At 35.3% G+C, this 20,268-nt stretch overlaps 1 protein-coding gene across 7 annotated transcripts in view; it reads left to right on the forward strand.

Moving 5' to 3' along the window:
* Positions 1–20,268, forward strand: part of PCDH15 (protocadherin related 15) — a 734,454-nt gene that overhangs the window by 573,428 nt on the left and 140,758 nt on the right. For all 7 annotated transcript variants that reach the window (XM_047760762.1, XM_047760764.1, XM_047760769.1 and 4 more), the window contains one exon: positions 19,042–19,182. In XM_047760762.1, the coding sequence (XP_047616718.1) occupies positions 19,042–19,182 (141 nt within the window). The remainder of the gene's footprint in view (positions 1–19,041; positions 19,183–20,268) is intronic.

Consider the following 20,268-nt stretch of genomic DNA (forward strand, 5'->3'; position numbering starts at 1 on the left):
ATTACTTAGTATTGTATCTATGGTAACATTATGTTTTTTAATGGTGTCTCTTCCAAACTAGAAGGTAATGTCCTCAAGGGCAAAAATTAAAACTTATTCCAGTTTGTTTTCCCACATCTAACTCCATGTTTGCTTAAAAGCAAACATTTGTTGAATAACTGAATAAATGAATAGATTAACAGTTATTCCTGTGTTCTTCAGAATTGACAACATGTGCTAAATCTTCAGAAAGTTAGTTATTTATGACCCTGGACAAATTTCCTGTTGTCTCCAAGCCTAAGCATGGCCACTTGAAGGCTGTGAAAATTAAGTGGGTGACATATCTCTATATTGTGCTTAGTGCTGCTTCTGTCCTCTCATATAAATAGGTATTGTTATAATTCTGCAGTAATAATTTTCGTCTCTAGAAGTGGGCCACATATTTTTTAAAGCATCATGTTTCTTGTGAATGAAATGAGGACCACCCATTTTAAACTAGAAAATAGCAACAGTAAAATCTTTTGACGTATCACACGGAGAAACAGGTCAGGCCTTGAAGCTGGAGAGAGCATTGTCACTGAATATAAATTAAGAATTATAAAATGAACGTTGTGCAAAACTAAAGTGATCTAGAGGGAGAAAAAAAATCTTCCTGGGGATTTTGTTCCCCCTGAATTAAAGCTGTGAGGACTTTTATTTTCTGCCTTGCTTTTGTGACAGCACTGACATTATGTAGTTCACCAGAGACGAGTATAGTGAATGACTGATCATTTTGGATATTAAAAATTGCTAACCTTTTCTTTTTGCTCATCAGAGACTTCTCACTCCAAACTTTCACAAAACAAAACTGAAAGTGTAATTTCCATTTGCATATTTTTATTATTTCTGAAGCTGTGGGCCAAGCCCCGTGATACAAGCACTCTCTTCCTGGGCAGGGTGAATGCCTCACAGAATAGTGTCCTTCATGAACACGTGGGCAAGGAAAATTTTATATAAATGAATGAAGTTTACATGTTCCTAATTTCCAAGAAGATGTGCAGAACCCACAGAGTAATACCTTCTCATTGTTGTATCATTCTTAACATTTATGCATTTGAAGAATTTATAAGATTTCTGTTTAAAATAAATCAGTACTCAGAACATGTTTAATAATAGCAATTTTGACAGACTTATTTGCATATATTTGCGTGAGAAATATTTAAACATTGAAGACTTCTTTTTAGGTTTTGCTATCAGTTTATGAAGCAAATATGCTCCAAGAAAAAAGATCTTGTAAATTCTCAGTAGTAACTGGCTTTAAAGATCTGAGTATTCTCTCCACAGTTTTTTTTTGTTTTTGTTTTTCAGGAAGTATTTTTATAAAGGGATAAATTGCAACTGTGAGGTAGTTTTTTCCCCTCTGCTGAGATTTTGAGAGCTATACTAGCCTTTCAGAGTTCAGATAAGCTACCTGAGAAATTATTTTTAAAGTGTTTTCACAAGTGACTTTAACATCCTTTTCAATCATTGAAGACACTTTTGTTGATCTCTAGGGAGTAAAAAAGATAGTCAGTTTTTCTTTTCTATCATACATGATTCAAATTGCATGATGTCACCAAATAATGCTGGGTAATTATAGAGACCTCAAAGTGTTTAACCTTTCTTGTAGTCATTCTGTTGCAATCTATTAGCAGAGGTCATAACAGTAGAAGTTTAGAATCGTCATAACAGTAGAAGCAGCAGTTGTCTTTATCCATGATGTGCTGTTTGCTGGCTTTGCATGAAGTAAGTTAAAACTATTCAGGGCCAGGAGTATAAGACTATTTTTATCTCCAAATAATATGGTTGTTCTGTATCATTTTCCATTGATATTTCTACAGATCTATTTTTCATCACTCTGCACATACTGGTTTGTGTTGTTTTGCTCTATTGATTTGGGTTATTGCTAGCAATGTAGCAGAAACTCTGGTTTTAAAGATCAGTGCCTACTAACCACATTTGCTGACCCTGGAGCATATAGCGGGGATAGACACAGCTCAGTGGTTTTTTCACATCAAAGCTGTTAGGGAAATAATCAAGAATCATTTTCAGGATGCATGTCAACTTGTGAAAATTGAGATGATGCAGCCCAGCTCAGAGTCCCTTGGTCTTGCATACTTAATTAGGAAGAAACCATACAGTGGAAACAGTTGGGACTTGATCTTTAGAATGGCAATGGGCTATAATTAAACTTGAAAGTGTAAAGGAATACAAAAGGCAGAGTATGAGAAAATTTATACATGATTAATACCTAGGAAAGGCTAAGTGTTTTAAGAATCTGTCATTTTCTTTTGTTTTGTGGCTTATAGATTCTTTTCAAGAACAATGATATTATTAACATTACTTGAGATCAATGTTAGATTTAACTGGTTCAAATACAAATGTTGTTCTTCTGTTTAAGAAACTGCCATGCCTACCAGGGGTAAGAGGCACTTTGATTGTTGTTGTTGTTGTTATAATACTAATGTCTATAAAATTTAGGTATTTTTCTAGCCTTTATAAAAGTGTCAACCAGCGATATCTTTTCTTTCTTCTTTTCTTTTTTTTTTTTTTTTTTTTGAGGTGGGGGCTGGAGAATAAACCTCATGGGATTAGGATCCCAATACACTGCTATAAGAGAGGTTCCAAAGGGAAATGAGCAAAATATAACAAGCTCTCCGGGGCTCACCCTAGGTTTCCCTTATGGCTTAAATAATGAACTTTATATTGAATCACTTGCCAGAGGAAATGGGAAGAAACCCTCTGAAAGAATATCTTGGCTTCTTATGATCTGAATTCTTGGCTTTAACACCCTCAAGGCTATTCTGTTAACTCTTGGTCTTACTACTACCTTCTTCATAATTCTTCTATATTCTTGACTGTATAGTCAGTAGGCCTACAGTTAAACATTTGCCTGGCAAAATATAGGCACTTCATAATATGACTGACTCAATCAATCAATGAGAAAACATTTATTGTGGACTTAAAAAATAAGAATATTACAAGATAGAGCCAGGATAGTGTGTAAGAAAGATGCCCACATGGGGAAGCGAATATGTCCTCGTGTGGTCTGAACCTGCTCAGAACAAGAGCGCAACTTTTTAAAAATGTAGGAGATTCATTTAAGTGAGGATAAAAGAAACTGGCAGAGAAAATGTATTCACAAACTACAGAGTCAAAAATATTCATGTGCTCATGAATTTGTGTAACATGTTTTGAACTATGTAAAATTCCATAAAGATTCACTATTTAAAAGCACATATTAGGGCTGTCTTGGAGACTCATTTTAGACAGGAAATGTCGCAGATATGACTTTACAAAACATGTCTTATTGTACAGGAAATAGAAGCTTACTAAAGACTAACAAACAGAGCACAACAAAATCAAAGCTACACATTAGAACAATTCATGTCCTGTGGTATTCAGTCCTCATTAGATGAGATAATACATGAAAACCAGGAGATGACTTAGCTTTTGCTTCCATTTAAGTATGAAAGAAAAACCAAAGAAAGAGATACAATAGATACACTTAAAAGCCATTGGGGTAGAATTAATAATGATTGGGTTGGAGGTTGAGGGTCATAGAATAAAAGCACAATCAAAAGTGAATCAGGGATTTCTAGCTCGCGTGATAAAGATATTTGTGATATTACTTGATAGAAATAAGGTAGATAGAAAGGAGATATTTAAGGAAAATAATCATGAAAACAAACTAGGACAAATTAAATTTTAAATGGTTTCAAATCATCTAAGTGCGATCATCTGCAGAATGAAAGATGTTGTCTGATTCCCTCTGCAGGCATGGAGGCAGAGAGAACTAAGTCAGGATATGGATAGTGAAAGATCAGTACACCCTCAATTCATCCATGAGCCATAGTGTCAGGACTGGCAGGAAGCTTAGCTCTTTTCCAGAGGTACGGGTTCATCAAAATAAAGAAAATATAATACCTAGTACCGAGTAGAATCTGGAGGCACATGGCAAGATGGGACCAAGGTTCCTTTGCACAGGTGAACAACACCATGAAGAAGTCCTGAGGCAGATACTGAGCAGCCACAGCTGCTTTGATCTGATGCCAGGATCATCTGGCTCCATTGTGAGGGACAGGGATGGATCAGGTAGAAAACAGGGGAGTAAGAGGACAGGAAAAACTGTGGAAGAGAAGACACCTGAATAAAAGGCATCAGAAGCTGAAGCTGAGAGAGTAAATAACATTCTCCAAGACAGAAAGCATAAGCAGAAAAACTTGGAAATAAATCCTCAGGCTATGCGCTTTGGAGGATGGGCCAGGAGCTGATGAGTAGAAAGGACCAGAAAAAGGAAAGACTAAGAGGGTGGAAGAGAAGATCTGCTAGTGATGTGGCTCAGATGAAAAGAAGAAATTTTCAATGCGGAGAAGGGCATGAAATGGTAAAGGATTTTTTTCGTTTGTTTTTCTTTTTTATAGACAGGGCAAAGAGAATGAAATCAAACTAAGTGAAGGACCATAGTTATGGTCTTCCATAGTTATGTTATTCATGAGGAACCGTCATGGTGAATTGGGTTCCTCTCTCCTGCAGCTTGCTTACTCTATTGTTCATGGGGCTGAGTTATTTTGGAGTGTGACATTTATATATAGGTCAGTTTTTTTTTTGTTTTTAAGACTATCAGTTTATTTTTTATTATATTTTCTTTGAAGAATTATTTATATGCATTCTCCATAGAAAATACTTATTGCATTTATTTATTTATTGCTTTTTAGGGCTGCACCCACGGCATATGGAAGTTCCCAGGCTAGGAGTTGAATCAGAGCTGTAGCTGCTGGCTTATACCACAGCCACAGCAACAAGCTGCATCTGCAACCCACGCTACAGCTCATGGCAACACTGGATCTCCAACCCCACCAAGCAAGGCCAGGGAGCAAACCTACATCCTCATGAATAGTAGTTGGATTCATTTCTGCTGAGCCATGACTGGAACTCCCTACTTATGGCGTTTAAATTATACTTCTTGGACATATCTACAACAACTTATACTGATTTCTTTAGTTAAGCCTACATATGATTTATGCCTTCTCTTTCATATACTGACTTATCCATTAAGCTCTTTACTTTATTGCATCTTTTGGTTTACTTATATGTATCTTCAATTTTTTAGAAAGATAAGTACTATGTGTTTTATACATATGAAATTATTTTACTTATACATAGAACATACAGCTTGACAAACTTCCAGAATCTTGCATTCAGACTTCTGCTTTTTAAAACCACACTAGTTCACACATATGCTTTCCCACTAATTTCTGGCTTTTAACATTGTAGAAGTATAAGAAAATATTTTTTTTAATTTATGTACTTCTTTGCTTCTGCTTATGAGACTTTCTCTTCCAAAACTTAGATGTTTTCACTAGTATATATTGAGATATTCCTTTGTCTGTATTAATGGTGTCAGGTTTATTATGGACCCTTTAAATCTACATATCCGTAGTTCATCAGCCCAAGAAAGATTTAAGTGGCTTCAACAGTAAGGGTTCTGGATTGAAACTGGCTGGTTTCAACTCTAAAGCTCCCACTAACTGTCCTTGTGGCCCTGGACAATTTGCTTAGTCAGTCTGTCCTTCAGTTCCCACATCTGTAAAATGAGAGCAAAATATCGTAACTGAAGCTTTATACCCTTTGAACAGCAGCTCTCCATTTTCCCCTTCCCCATGCAACTACAACTCTTTGCTTTTTAAAAATACCTCATCTAAGTGGAATCATGTCATGTTTGTCCTTCTGCAATTGGCTTATTTCACTTAGCATAATATACTTCTTGGACATATCTACAACAACTTATACTGTTTCATCCATGTGGTCAAAAATTGCAGAACTTTATCATTTTTAAAGGCTGAATAATATTCTATTTTATGTATATGTCACATTTTCTTAATCTACTCATCCACTGAAAGATAGATAGGTCATTTGCTTAACTTGGCTATTGTGAATAATGCTGCAGTGAACATGGCAATACAAATATCTCTTCAAGATTTCAATTTTAATTATTTTTAAATATATACCTAAAAGTCAGAAGTATCCTGTCAACTTCTAGTACAGCAGGATTTTATGAACACAGAGCAACAAGAATGGGATGTAAGAACCTAATAGTCAGTGAAAATAGGAAAAGAAAAGAATACTGTTGCATAAAGGTTTTTTAAAAAAAAAGAAAAGCAAGCAGAAAACAAAAACACACAATAGCATCACTTAGGTTTTCCTACCAAAATGCTGCATAGTTAACAATACCAAAATTTCACTAGTTCACCATAAAAAAGGTTTATATTTTTATTCATAGATCTGTTAGGCAGTTAATTCCCTGGCCTTGATTTCAGGCTGAAGGTTGGGTTGGGCTCATGTCAATTCCACGGCCCTCCTCCTCCAGGAATCCATGACACAGTGAAGGACAGGATCATAGGAGAATTTGCCTAACCGCATGATTACAGGCCAAGCTTCTGGTTGTGTATCATAATTTCTCACATTCCACAACCAAAGCAGTCACATGTCTAGGCCCAACTAAAGTCAGCAGAGTAGGAAGTAGAGGAGAAGGAAGTGGATATTGTTGAACAACAAAACCACAATAGTCTACTTAAAAGACACTATAAATGCATTACAATGGTTGCACTTGATGGGAAAAGGAGGTAGAATTGAGGTTCAAGCATGAAAGATAAAGAAGTAAGAGGTAGGAGTTCCCGTCCGTGGCACAGTGGATACGAAACCAACTAGGAACCAGGAGTTTGCGGGTTCAATCCCTGGCCTAGCTCAGTGGGTTAAGGATACGGCACTGCCGTGAGCTGTGTGGTGTAGGTCACAGATGCAGTTCAGATCTGGCATTGCCCTGGCTCTGGCGTAGGGCAGCAGAAATAGCTCCGATTAGACTCCTAGCTTGGGAACCTCCGCATGCCACGGGTGCAGCCCTAAAAAGACAAATAGATTTAAAAAAAAAGAAGAAGAAGAAATGAGAGGTAAATATGTCTAACAGATCCACTGATAAAAATGGATCTGCTAGGCACATCCTTGATATTTCTTACATATGTATGCATCCAGTATTACTTAAGGGTACTACATTCATATTAAGAATTAAAACTGTCATATTTCCTAGCCTTAGAATTTCAAACTTAAAGAGAGAAATTAATCAAAAATCAATTAAGTAAATATAAATGACAAACTGTGAAAAGCTCTAAGAAATAAATATGTAGAGTGCTGTAACACCAGAAAAGAGGGAGCCTGATTTTGTGTCGATCTTCAAGAAACCTTCTGGAGGTAATGACTCAGAGCTGAGGTCTGAAAGATAAGGGGATGTTTCCAAGGCAAAGTGGCATGGCAGAAAAAATTTATGCCCTAAAACAGAAAAAAAAAAACAACTTATAAAATCAAAAGAAGGTAATTTTTTGGGAGGCTGGAGAAGTAAACCTGGGTCAGATCCTGTGGAGTCTGAAGGCTTCAGGACAAGTGTCAAGATTTCTTGTTTCATCATTAAAAAAAAAAAAAAAAAAGGCACTGGTTTTAAGGCAGAGGAAACAGAATCACAATTACTAACCCTAGTTCGAGTTCATCCCTATTTTTTAAATTCTTTTGGTTTTGCGAGTTGGTTTTTTATGAGGGAAGCTGAATGTGTGCCTACTATTATCTTCATAAATGTAAAACATTTATCTATATAATGAAGCTTTTTTTGTTTTTTGCTTTGTGGCTTTTTAGGGCCACACCCACAGCATATGGAGGTTCCCAGGCTAGGGGTCCAAACGGAGCCGTTGCTGCCAGCCTACACCATAGCAACAGCACCGCCAGATCTGAGCTGCATCTGCAACCTACACCACAGCTCAAGGCAACACCAGATCCTTAAATCACTGAGCGAGGCCAGGGATCAAACCTCATGGTTCCCAGTCGGATTTGTTTCCACTGCACCATGATGGGAACTCCCTATATAAAGAAGTTTTATAAGGATTATGTTATTTGTTACTTGATATTTTTAGGGACTTAGTTATGTTTGCCTTTGAAAAACATGTTTCTCTAGAGTTAGTGGTAAATAATCTTGCAGCAAATATTTCTTAGGATCTTTAATAGTTATATTAATACTGTATCTGCAGAAACTGAATTATGCAGACATTACATTAAATCAGTGACATCTGGTGCAAGAAATTTGCCCATAAGAATGTTGACTTACTATGTTGTCAAATGTAATAATCACTCCAGGTATTAGAGGAAGAAAGAAAAGCACAAGATCTTTTCAGTGGAGAGTTTGACCTGCAGTTTTTCTTAGTCTCTTTTAAAGATACCTGAAAAAATAAAAAGCCTAAGTCCTTACGACTGCAAAAATATAAATATATATAAACCACTTACAGTAATCCCTGATGCTAAATCATACTTGGGAGATTTTGTGAATTACACTTACAAAATAGATCAGATTAGTTGCTTTCAAAGACATTGGCAAAAAGAATTTGTAAACCACATCAGGGAGAAAAATCTTTGTATACTTGAAAACAAATTACTTAATGTTTGTGTGTAATGATAATAATAAGTTTAGTATTCCCTGATATAATGTGATTGTCATTATTGTGAAGAAAATTATGTGGGTCTGAGTAAGTAATTTCTTGATAATTATGTATTTATGAAAAATGACTAATTCAAGATATCCCCTGATATTAAGGACTTAATTATTTTGGTCCATTAGAGTCTCATTGAAATTCCCTACGTTTGCAAGTTTAGAACATCTTTCATACAGATCTGCAATTACCTTCTGTAGTAATTACTTACATTCTCAACATCATAAAGTCAAAACATATTGTGTTTAACACTCACTATAAGGATAAAAATAGAAAGTATAAAAATGTACTGAGTGATGAATAAAATAATTGATGTTTTAAGGAATTTTTTCCCTTTTAATAAAATTTTTAATGATTTTTATTTTTTCCATTATAGTTGGTTTACAGTGTTCTGTTAATTTTTTACTGTATGGCAAAGTGACCCAGTTACACGTACATATATATATATTCTTTTTTCACATTATCCTCCACCATGCTCCATCACAAGTGACTAGATATAGTTCCCAGTGCTATACAGCAGGATCTCATTGCTTATCCATTCCAAATAGTTTGCATCTATTAACGCCAGATTCCCAGAGTCCCAGTCCATCCCACTCCCTTCCCCTCCCCCCCCTCCCCCTTGGCAAACACAAGTCTGTTCTCCAAGTTTAAGGTTTTATTTTTAATATAAATTTACATTTACCCTGATATATTAACTTTGGCAATCTGTATAAATGTTACTTTTTGATTTTAAAAGTATAATGTGAGCACCATCATGAAAGGCATTCTGTCATGTTCCCATCATCTAGAAAAATTGCCTCATACAGAGTATCACTATATCACCATATTACTGTATATGTTCTGGATACATGACTATTCCAGTAGCATTTCCTCCTGCTAATATTTTTGAGTTTTACAGACATCAAATTTAGTAGATAAAGTAGCACTGCAAAGTTGAAGTCATGCCTTTCACATTTTGAAAACCATATGACATTTAAATAAGTCACATCCTACCTCAAATTATATTTGGAAGGGAGCCTGATACATGAACAAACAAATTAATTCATTCATTTATTAATAGATGTCATAAATCATGTCCTTCCTGAGGGCAATTAGGGTTGGCAAACATCCCCAGAGTCTCTCAAAGCTATTGAATAATATCACTAGTGTTGGCATCTGTGTTTAACTAGGAAAAATGATATTGTACATCAGTTACTTCACTTCTTTAAACCTCATTTCCATATAAGAATGATAGGACCATTTCACTGGATTAGTACTTGGGTTTAATGGAGAATAAAAGCACTTAGCCAATGCCAATAGATATTAGCTAATATTTCCTTGTCCTCCTCCTCCTCCTTGTTATCGGAGTGATGGCAAACATGCCTCACTTTGCCTCTGGTTTGATGGAGCACTTACATATTCATTTCTTATAAACCTTAGGATATCAGTGTCTGGACTCATGAAGTAATTCTTGTGTAATCTATGATACTGTAAAATTTGAGGATAAAGTTTCCATAAAAACGCCATGCTAATAAGTTCTTTACACTCTTACCCCAAAATAAATATTTACACACAGTAAAGTTCTTATTAAAAATTAGCAAAGTATTTTATTAATAGACATCTTTAATTTGTGGCACTTCATAATGATACATATCTTTTACCTCTTTGTGTTTAAGATAAAATGTCCAAAACCTTAACACATAAATTAAATTTTAATTTGTAATTTTAATACTCAAGTGATACGTCAGATCGGACTCTATAGACAACACAATTGCTACAATCTTATAAATCCAAATACATTTTAAGGTGCATCACATTTCCATATGTAAATGCTTACACAGTGAGGTATAACCACTTGACTATATAAGTTTGAAGATCTGTGGTCTAGTTCCAGAACCTTCATTTGGTTAACACTCATGTTTCTCTTTTATGTTTTATCAGAAATGTTATAGATAATTATGTTTATCTATACACCTTATGCATCTCCCTCTGACTGATTATGGGACCCCTAAGTACAAAAGCATATCTCTCTCTCTCATTATTGGCCTTTGATCATGAGCAATGAATATGAGTAGCTGTGGACAAGTGTCTATGAACAGACATTGGTAGCTTTTAAATTGAAAACTTGCCAATAATTCAGCCACATTCTGAGGTAAGTAAATTGTCAGAGTTCCACTAAACCACATAGAAAATCATCTATGTAGCTGTGATTCTTGCAATTACCAAAAACATACTCAGAAATGTCCAGCTTGTTCAACGATAGGGCTAACACACTGTGTAACTCCACTTTCACACATTGTGCAGCATAGTTGGTGTAAGAAAACATCTATATCCTATTGCATAGCTCACAAGAGGATGAATTTACTAGAGAAATCCGGAGGGTTATGTCATTATTTTAAAGGATTGACTTAAAAACAGAAGGTTCTAGATATTATTAAAAAGTAAGTAGCATAGACTGTAAGGACAGAGGCTGAGAAGTAGGGAGAGATAGTATGTAACATTTAGGCAGTCCAGAAAAAAAGGGAAGAACTTTCCTGATGATAGATGTTTTCTCCAATACTGTACTCAGGAATCTTTTTGAAAGAATATTTATTCTCCTTCTATCTTCTACTTTTTTGGAGCTCTGTTTTCAGATTCTATTATCATCTCTTTTGTGAAAGTTCTTCCCCAAACAAAAAGTCACTGATGCAATCTTTCTTTGTTTGTTCTTAAAAAATGTACATGCAGCCTCTGCAAACAAGAACACAGATTATAAACATTTTCAGTTATGGAGGGAGGGCAGGAGGTTATATATACAGCCATTTCCATCATGTCTATGTATGTGATGCCCCCTAGAGTTGTGGATCCTGGCCACTCAGGATGCACACATACATAAGCACTGATCCCATTATAGGTATTCTCTTGACCAATTATTATTGACCTCTTAAATAATGATCTCTAACGGAGCTCACAGGCAAGGGACAGAGATGGGCTGCGAATTCACAAACAAGTCCATAAGTAACATAAATTCACATAAGGATACCTGCTATAAAGGAAATAATATAAGAATGGGCTCAGAGGGGTTTGCAGGTGGATGTAGGCAGAAGAGGTGTCATTTGAGACCTGGAGTCAGGAGGAACTAGCCACACATAGGAGTGTTGCAGGTGGAACAAGGAGTAAGTGGAAAAGACCTGAGGTAGTAGTGAACTTAGTGTTTTATAAGACCAGTCTGGCTGGATTATTGTTAATGGATATCAGGAAGAAGGGGAAATAAACTCAACTAGGCTGTAAGTTGTTCAAAAAAGTTTGTGTGCTCTCAAAACTCACCAGTGTCCATTTAATGTCTTAAAAGAATAAACGAATGTATGAATTCCACCTATGGTGAATTAATCCTTATACTGTAAAACATGAGTAAAATGATTAACATCAGGGAAAACATAGCCTATAAAATTTTCAATTGCCAACATTTTGTATAATTTGTAACTTTCTTAAAATATGCAGTATGTGAAATAAATGTATGATTTCATTCTATAATACTATTTTTTAAACTAAATTAATTTTTTTTTTATTTAATAGCAAACAAAAAGTCCTTTGGGATTTGTTCTAAATTGTGGTTAATTTCACTCATCTATTGCTAATAGATTCCTCTGTTTCTAGTACAATTTAAAATAAAAACACAGGGAGTTCCCGTCGAGGCGCAGCGGTTAAAGAATCCGACTAGGAACCATGAGGTTGCGGGTTTGGTCCCTGCCCTTGCTCAGTGGGTTAACGATCTGGCGTTGCCATGAGCTGTGGTGTAGGTTGCAGACGCGGCTCGGATCCTGAGTTGCTGTGGCTCTGGCGTAGGCTGGCGGCCACAGCTCCGATTAGACCCCTAGCCTGGGAACCTCCATATGCCGCAGGAGCAGCCCAAGAAATAGCAAAAAGACCAAATAAATAAATAAATAAATAAAATAAAAACACAAATATTTGGTACATTTTTATTTATCTAAATGATAAATATTTATGTGTCATTATCTCATAATTATAAAAGTGTATAATTCATAAACTCAATGGACTATTTTTAAAATATAATGAGTGAATTTTGTACCTTATAATCTTCTGATCATGGCTTTTAAATTTTAATGAAATCAAGTATTAAATACTTTTAATAAATAGTAATGCTAATTAACTTTAAGTGATAAAGTTTATAAGGATTTATTTTTAGTTGCATTGTCAGATTTCACATTATTTTCCAAATTAAAGCCATAATAATTTTAATCTTTTCATGAATTTCTAAAAACCATGTATTTGACCTGATTAATGTAAATGTCTCAGGGACAATAGTAGGCAAGTTAACTGAGGCCATTCCCCAGAGCCAATTACCTTCATCTGTTAGCATAACTTAATTATGTAACTATAAAAGCAGGACTAGTTTTTAAAAGATTTTAGAGAGAAAACTAGGAAGAGAGGGAGGGAAGGAGATAGGGAGGAATAGAGAAAGAGCGGGAGAGAGGAAGGAAAAGAAAAAAAAACAATATATCCAAAAGAACATCTAAGTCATTTTAGGTATTTATTTGTATCATATGATGTAAAATACAATGTGGTGCCTTGAAAACAAGGGTGATAGAAGAAATAAAATGTCTTTTGTGGGCTAACGTTGTACTATCAGGACCATATTTTCTTTATGGGATGATAATCTGTAGAATAACAATTCAGAATAAAAACATGTAACGTATAACAAATATATTACTATATGTATAATGTTATCTGTAATGATCCTCCGGAAGATTGTAGGAGGTTCTACAAAGTGAAATATTTTAGGCCTCTGAGAGAGAACACTCTGTAATACCAAAACTTTCTTTTTTTAAATTTTTTATTATAGTTGATTTATAATGTACTGTCAATTTCTGCTGTACAGTAAATTATCCAGTTATACATATATATATATACATCCTTTTTCTCATGTTATCTTCCATCATGTTCTATCACAAGTGGTTAGCTAGAGAAGTTCCCGTCGTGGCTCAGTGGTTAACGAATCCGACTAGGATCCATGAGGTTGCGGGTTCGGTCCCTGCCCTTGCTCAGTGGGTTAACGATCTGGTGTTGCCGTGAGCTGTGGTGTAGGTTGCAGACGTGGCTTGGATCCCGCGTTGCTGTGGCTGTGGCTGTAGTGTAGGCCGGCGGCTACAGCTCCAATTTGACCCCTAGCCTGGGAACCTCCATATGCCATGGGAGCAGTCCAAGAAATAGCAAAAAAGACAAAAAAAAAGTGGTTAGCTAGAGTGCACTATGCTATGCATTGCTTATCCACTCCAAATGCTATAGTTTGCAACTACTAACTGCAAACTTCCAGTCCATCCCACTCCCTCCCTCTCCCTCTTTGAAACCACAAGTCTGTCTCCATGTCCATGAGTTTGTTGCTTTTCTGCACATAGGTTCATTTGCACCATATATTAGATTCCAGATGTAAGTGTTTATCATATGGTATTTGCCTTTCTCTGACTTACTTCATGTAGTATGAGCATCTCTGTTGCATCCATGTTGCTACAAATGGCATTGTTTTGTTCTTGTTTATGTCTGAGTAGTATTCCATTGTGTAATGTACCACATCTTCTTAATTCATTCATCTGTTGATGGACATTTAGGTTGTTTCCATGTCTTGGCTATTGTGAATAGTGTTGCTATGACCATAAGGATGCATATATCTTTTTCAATGAAAGTTTTGTCTAGGTAGATGTCCAGGAATGGGATTTCTGGATCACATGGTAGTTCTATATTTAATTTTCTGAGGTACCTCTATACTGTTTTCCATAATGGTTGAATGTTACCAATTTACATTCCCACCAACAGTGTAGGAGTGTTCCCTTTTCTCCACACCCTCTCCAGCATTTGTTATTTGTACACTTACTAATGATGGCCATTCTGACCAGTGTGGGGTGGTACCTCACTGTAATTTGATTTGCATTTCTCTAATAATTAGTGATGTTGAGCATTTTTTCATGTGCCTGTTAGCCATCTGTATGTTCTTTGGAGAAATGTCTTTTCAGGTCTTCTGTCCATTTTTCACTTGGGTTGTTTGTTTTTTTTTTTTGCTGTTGAGTTATATGAGTTGTTTGTATATTTTGAGATTAAGCCATTGGTTGGTTGCATTGTTTGGAACTATTTTATCCATTCCATAGATTGTCTTTTTTTAATGGTTTCCTTTTCTGTGCAAAAGCTTGTAACCACAAAGATCAGAGAAGAAATCAATAAAATAGAGATTTAAAAAACAATAGAAAAAAATCAATAAAACCAAGAGCTAGTTCTTTAAAAGGGTAAACAAAATTGACAAATCTCTGGCCAGACTCACCAAGAAGAGGAAAGAAAGAACTCAAACAAAAACTTCCTATCTTTTATTAATTAAAGGTATGTGATTTCAAATGTACCATTAATACCTTGCAGTTATTAAAGACAGTATGCTCAGAATAGCTAACATATTGTAAGTTTCCTTAAGTTTCTTGACAACTAATTTGTGAAAGTCATAAGAATTTTAATACTAAACTACAGACTGGATGGGTGTTGATGCTAACAGAAACTGAAAATTTGTTCTTAAAATGGTTTTTATTGTAATTTCATTTTTTTCTTACTCACCTCTTCATCTAAAGGTTGTTGAAGTATATGCTGCATAACCAATTCTAAAGCATGTTTTCCAAGTAATTTTGCTTAATTGAATTGTTATTTATTCTCATGTTAAGTGACTATTGCCTTTAAGATAACATAAAAATTTAAGTTGATTAAATGATTAAGGACCTGTGGTTTAGTATGTGGCAAGTTTGATTCAAGCAATAACTGCCATTTACTAGCTGAGAAAATTTCAAGAAATGAGACAATTCTTAAAGCTTTGATGTTCTTATTTATAAAACATGGATACTATTTATACCAATTTCTGGATTTCTTTTTTTAAGTATAAATATGAGAATGCATGTAATATATATTTTCTGATATGTAGTAAAACACTCGAAGTGATAGCTAACAACTCTATTCATTATCATTATTATTAAAATATAAGCAGGAGTTCCCATCGTGGGGCAGCTGAAATGAATCCGACTAGGAACCATGAGGTTGCAGGTTCGATCTCTGGCCTCACTCATCAGGTTAAGGATCTGGTGTTGCCATGAGCTCTGGTATAGGTTGCAGATGTGGTAGGATCCTGCGTCACTGTGGCAGTGGTGTAGGCTGGCATCTGTAGTTCCACTTGGATTCCTAGCCTGGAAACCTCCACATGCTATGGATGAGGCCCCAAAAAGCAAAAAATAAAATGTAAGCAAAGTTGCCATTGTCTGTGATCATACTAGGCCTGGTTCTGTTAGAATTGAAATCTAAAAAATACATCTCTTTTGTATACTTGCTCAGTGGTTGAAAGGTCACCCAACACTATGTGAAATCAATTGATCATAGGTAAATATTACGCCAGAGCTGACAGTTTCCTAACATTCTGTTAAGTGTTCTTCAGAGTTCAGTATTTCCAAAATCTTGAAATATGTGAGTCTTTTAAATATTTTTCTTTTGTCTTTTCTAGGGCCACACTTGCAGCTTATGGAGGTTCCCAGGCTAGGGGTCCAATTGGATCTGTAGCCACCGGCCTATGCCAGAGCCACAGCAATGCGGGATCCAAGCTGCATCTGTGACCTACACCACAGCTCACAGCAACACTGGATCCTTAACCCACTGAGCAAGGCCAGGGATCAAACCTGCAACCTCATGGTTCCTAGTCAGATTTGTTAACCACTGAGCCACGATGGGAACTCCATCTCTTTTTGTTGTTGTTGTTGAGTCTTAAATATTAATCGCAGTGTTTAGACATCCTTGACACATGATTATTCATTCACTAATTCATGCATTCACTCAAATACTTTTGGGGTGCCTATATGATTCAGGTACCCATTCAAGGTGTTCATATAGAGTCACTACTCTTGAAAGCTTTTACTCTTATGTGAGAAACAAACAATAAAGACGTAAACACAATATATGCCATGTTATATAGGGTTGCTAAAGAAAAATAAATTAGAGTGGTAAGTTAGAGAGTGCCTGAGAGCAAATTTAATAGCTAAAAATCTGGGGGAAGAGTATGCAGGCTTAAGCAAAGGCAGTGAGGGAGACACAAGGACAGTGTGGTTAAATATGTGGTTAGATAGGTAAGCAGAAACAAGGTGTTTTTAGGATCTGTAGGCCCCAGTTGGAAGTTTAATTTTGTTTGTTTTATTCAAAATAATTGAGAAATTTTGTTGGATTAGGAAAATGTGGTATATATACACAATGGAATACTACTCAGCCATAAAAAGAACAAAATAATGCTATTTGCAGCAGCAACATGGATGGAACTAGAGAGACTAATACTGGATGAAGTAAGTCAGAAAGAGAAAGACAAATACCATATGATACCACTTATATCCGGAATCTAATATACAGCACAAATGAACCTTTCTACAGAAAAGAAAATCATGGACTTGCAGAATAGACTTGTGATTTCCAAGGGGGAGGGGGAGGAAGTAGAATAGATTGCGAGCTTGGGGTTAATAGATGGAATGGATTTGCAATGAGGTCCTGCTGTGTAGCACTGAGAACTATGTCTAGTCACTTATGATGGAGCATTGATAATGGGAGAAAAAAGAATGTATACATGTAAAAAAAATAATAATTGAGAAATTAAGCAGTTCTTATGAAGATGTCATTTTTTTTTAAAGATAACTTCAATGGAATAGAAGCAGAGAGTCATTTGTGTCTACTGCAGGAAATAGGTGGATGGAGGAGATAAGAGGTAATCTACATTAGGGCATTGAAAGGAGCTGAATTGGCTGTGGAGTATGAGAGAAAGAGAAGGGCTCAAAAGTCTTGAGAGAGATCAACTTGGGAAAGGGATGGGTCCACTCAGGTGGGGCTCCTGACCAAGAGTGGAGGAGATACAAGTGTGGGAGAGGAAATCAGAATTTCTATTTTGAATTGAAAATAGAACTAACAATCTAAGTTGACAATTGTTTATACTACTTAGGAGTTTAAAGAATGAACATTGAGCCAAAAAGTTAAATTTGGGATTTATTAACAAATACAAGATACAAATACAAGAAGGTATTTAAAGGCATGGGACTAAAAGAAGTTCTATACGCCTTGAGCAGAGGTAGAGAAGATGAAAGTGCCTGTGACAGAATCTTGGGACACTCCGTGAAGAATGGGAACAACCAAAGAGTCTGTGATGGAGCAGTCAGGTAGAAAGAAGGAAGGGCAAAAGAGTGAAGAGTGTTACATAAAGTATTCAAACTGAGGTGTAATATATGAAAGGACTGAACTTAGAGATAATATTTAGTAAATTATATAGGTCCTGAAGGCCCAAATATGACTCGGGAACCAACATAAGCAACAATTCTCATTCAAGAACAGTCACGAAGAAGACCAACAACACATAGAACAGTGTTCTTAGAACCATCCTTCCACAAAGCATCACTAACCACAACCGCCTAGTGGGTAACCTGAGGATGATACCTTCCTCCTAGCACATTGGAATAATGTCAAATAGAGGTGTTTTTCTCTAAAGATTTGTGTGGTATGATATAGTGTCTTTGAGGGTTTGAAATCAAACTCAACTACATACTACCTCTGAGCCTAAGGTGTTTATTTGATTTCTCAGACTGGATTAAGAGATTTATAGACCTTAAGTACTTAAAAAGATTAGAGTGTCCACCCCAGGGTCACCTTGTATAATTAAAAATAAAACCAATCTTAATCCTAAATTAAGTGAGGAATTTTAAATTAGTTTCAGCTGTTCTCATTATAGTCTCTTTTTTAAAAGTATCAAATTTTATTTCTTTCTTTAAAAATGAATTTTTAATGTGCTATTCTGATTTATCTTGGCATATGTCTGGACATTTCTACACTTTTAAACTCCCAGTAAGCCTCAAGTTCATTAATTTTAAAAAAAATGTATGATGGACTATATATGTATTCTTTTTAATATGATTCTTACACATAATAAGTTTCAACAGATGTTAACCATCATTATTTTACTATTATTACTATCATCATTATTAGTAATGTCATCCTAAAGGATTGTTGAGAATTTATTTATTTACGAAGAAACCCTAGCATAGAGCAGATGGTAAATAACATTTCCCTCACTTTCATATCCATTCCTCCACTTTACCTCAGTCCTCCACGCTTTATTATTCTCTAAGTATCACGGAGTTTGCATACCTATAATAACGAAAATACCTAATAATGCTCTCAGAAGATAAATCATTAAACAGACTCAGTGTTCAAGGAAGAAGGTAAGATTCATATAATTAGAGGACGGTGGAAGGAAAGACACCCAAGGCAACAATGAATCTAGTGTTTCACATAAATAATTTTAAATAATGTGCAGTAAAGGCACTTCATTGATTCAAATTTTTATCCTAAGTAAAGATTGTGCTACGTTTCAAATGTGAATATACGAAAAGTTAAAATGTAAGTTTTCATTTCTAAAAGACTATTCATTTTACAAATCAATTTCACATTATCACTACCCTTTGTTTTCATTTTGTGAAATGATATAATTTTATTTTAGGGATTACCTGCAAGTCGTGTGAGGTATAGAGTAGATGATGTCCAGTTTCCTTATCCTGCCAGTATTTTTGATGTAGAAGAAGATTCTGGAAGAGTAATAACTCGTGTCAATCTTAATGAAGAGCCTACAACAATTTTCAAGGTCAGTGAGGTGTTTTCCCTGTGGTGTCTATTTTATAAGTTTAACTTTTGATGGAGAGTTTGGTTTAACAAATGACCATACAACTTTATATTTTTCTCCTTTTTAGTATTTTAAAGTTACAAAACAGTACATTTTTACTGCATAGACACTCGAAAAGGAAAAAAAATCACTTGGTATTTCACATCTTGAAGACAACTAAAATTTACTATTTTAATCTCTATCCTAATGATGATATTCAATGCAAATACAAATATACATATATATTACATATATGTATATAAAAATATATATGTGTGTGTGTGCGTGTGTGTGTATAGTTTTATTTTGTTTTTGTTTTTATGGCCACACTGGTATCATATGGAGGTTCCCAGGCCAGGGATTGACTTTGAGACACATCTGCAACCTATGGATTTTATACCCACTGTGCCATAGCAGGAACTCCAATACTGCTATTTAAAAATAGTTATATATTGCCCATGACAATTAATGCTGTTATTTAAGTGGTTGTATGGTGTCCTGTTGTATGAATATTCTGAGTGCTTTTTGTCTAATACCTTGTTGTTGGATAATTAGGCTGTTTCCAATTTTTGTTACAATCATCTTTGCTGTCATGAAACTCCCTTAGCAAGTATCACATGCCACTTGCTATTTTTTTCCTTAAGATAAGAACCTAGAGGCAATTGCTAGACATTGTGATATGCTATACTTTTAGAAAATTTGAAGTAATACTACCCTTCATTATTATCATAAACAATCCATTTTATTAAATGTTTGTTTCTGTTTTCTAGAGTTACTTAGAAAAAAATTTGTCCATGGGAATAAAGCCTTTGACCATACATTGGGGAAATAGCTTCATCTGTTAACCTTGTGAATATCAATGAGCACCATGTCTCACATAATTTTATCTCTGTTTGTAATAATTCTGTTTGTAAAGTATTAACCCAAAGGTAAAGAGTGGCTCTCAGGCTGACCCTTGGTCATGGTTCCATGATCTATGTTGAATTAGTTTAGATTAGTAACCTGAAGCTTCCAAAATTATATGCATTCCAGGGAAGCACACAGTTTTGAAATTCAACATTTCTTAAG

The sequence above is a fragment of the Phacochoerus africanus genome, chromosome 15, assembly GCF_016906955.1.
Source record: "Phacochoerus africanus isolate WHEZ1 chromosome 15, ROS_Pafr_v1, whole genome shotgun sequence".
Taxonomy (NCBI): Eukaryota; Metazoa; Chordata; class Mammalia; order Artiodactyla; family Suidae; genus Phacochoerus; species Phacochoerus africanus.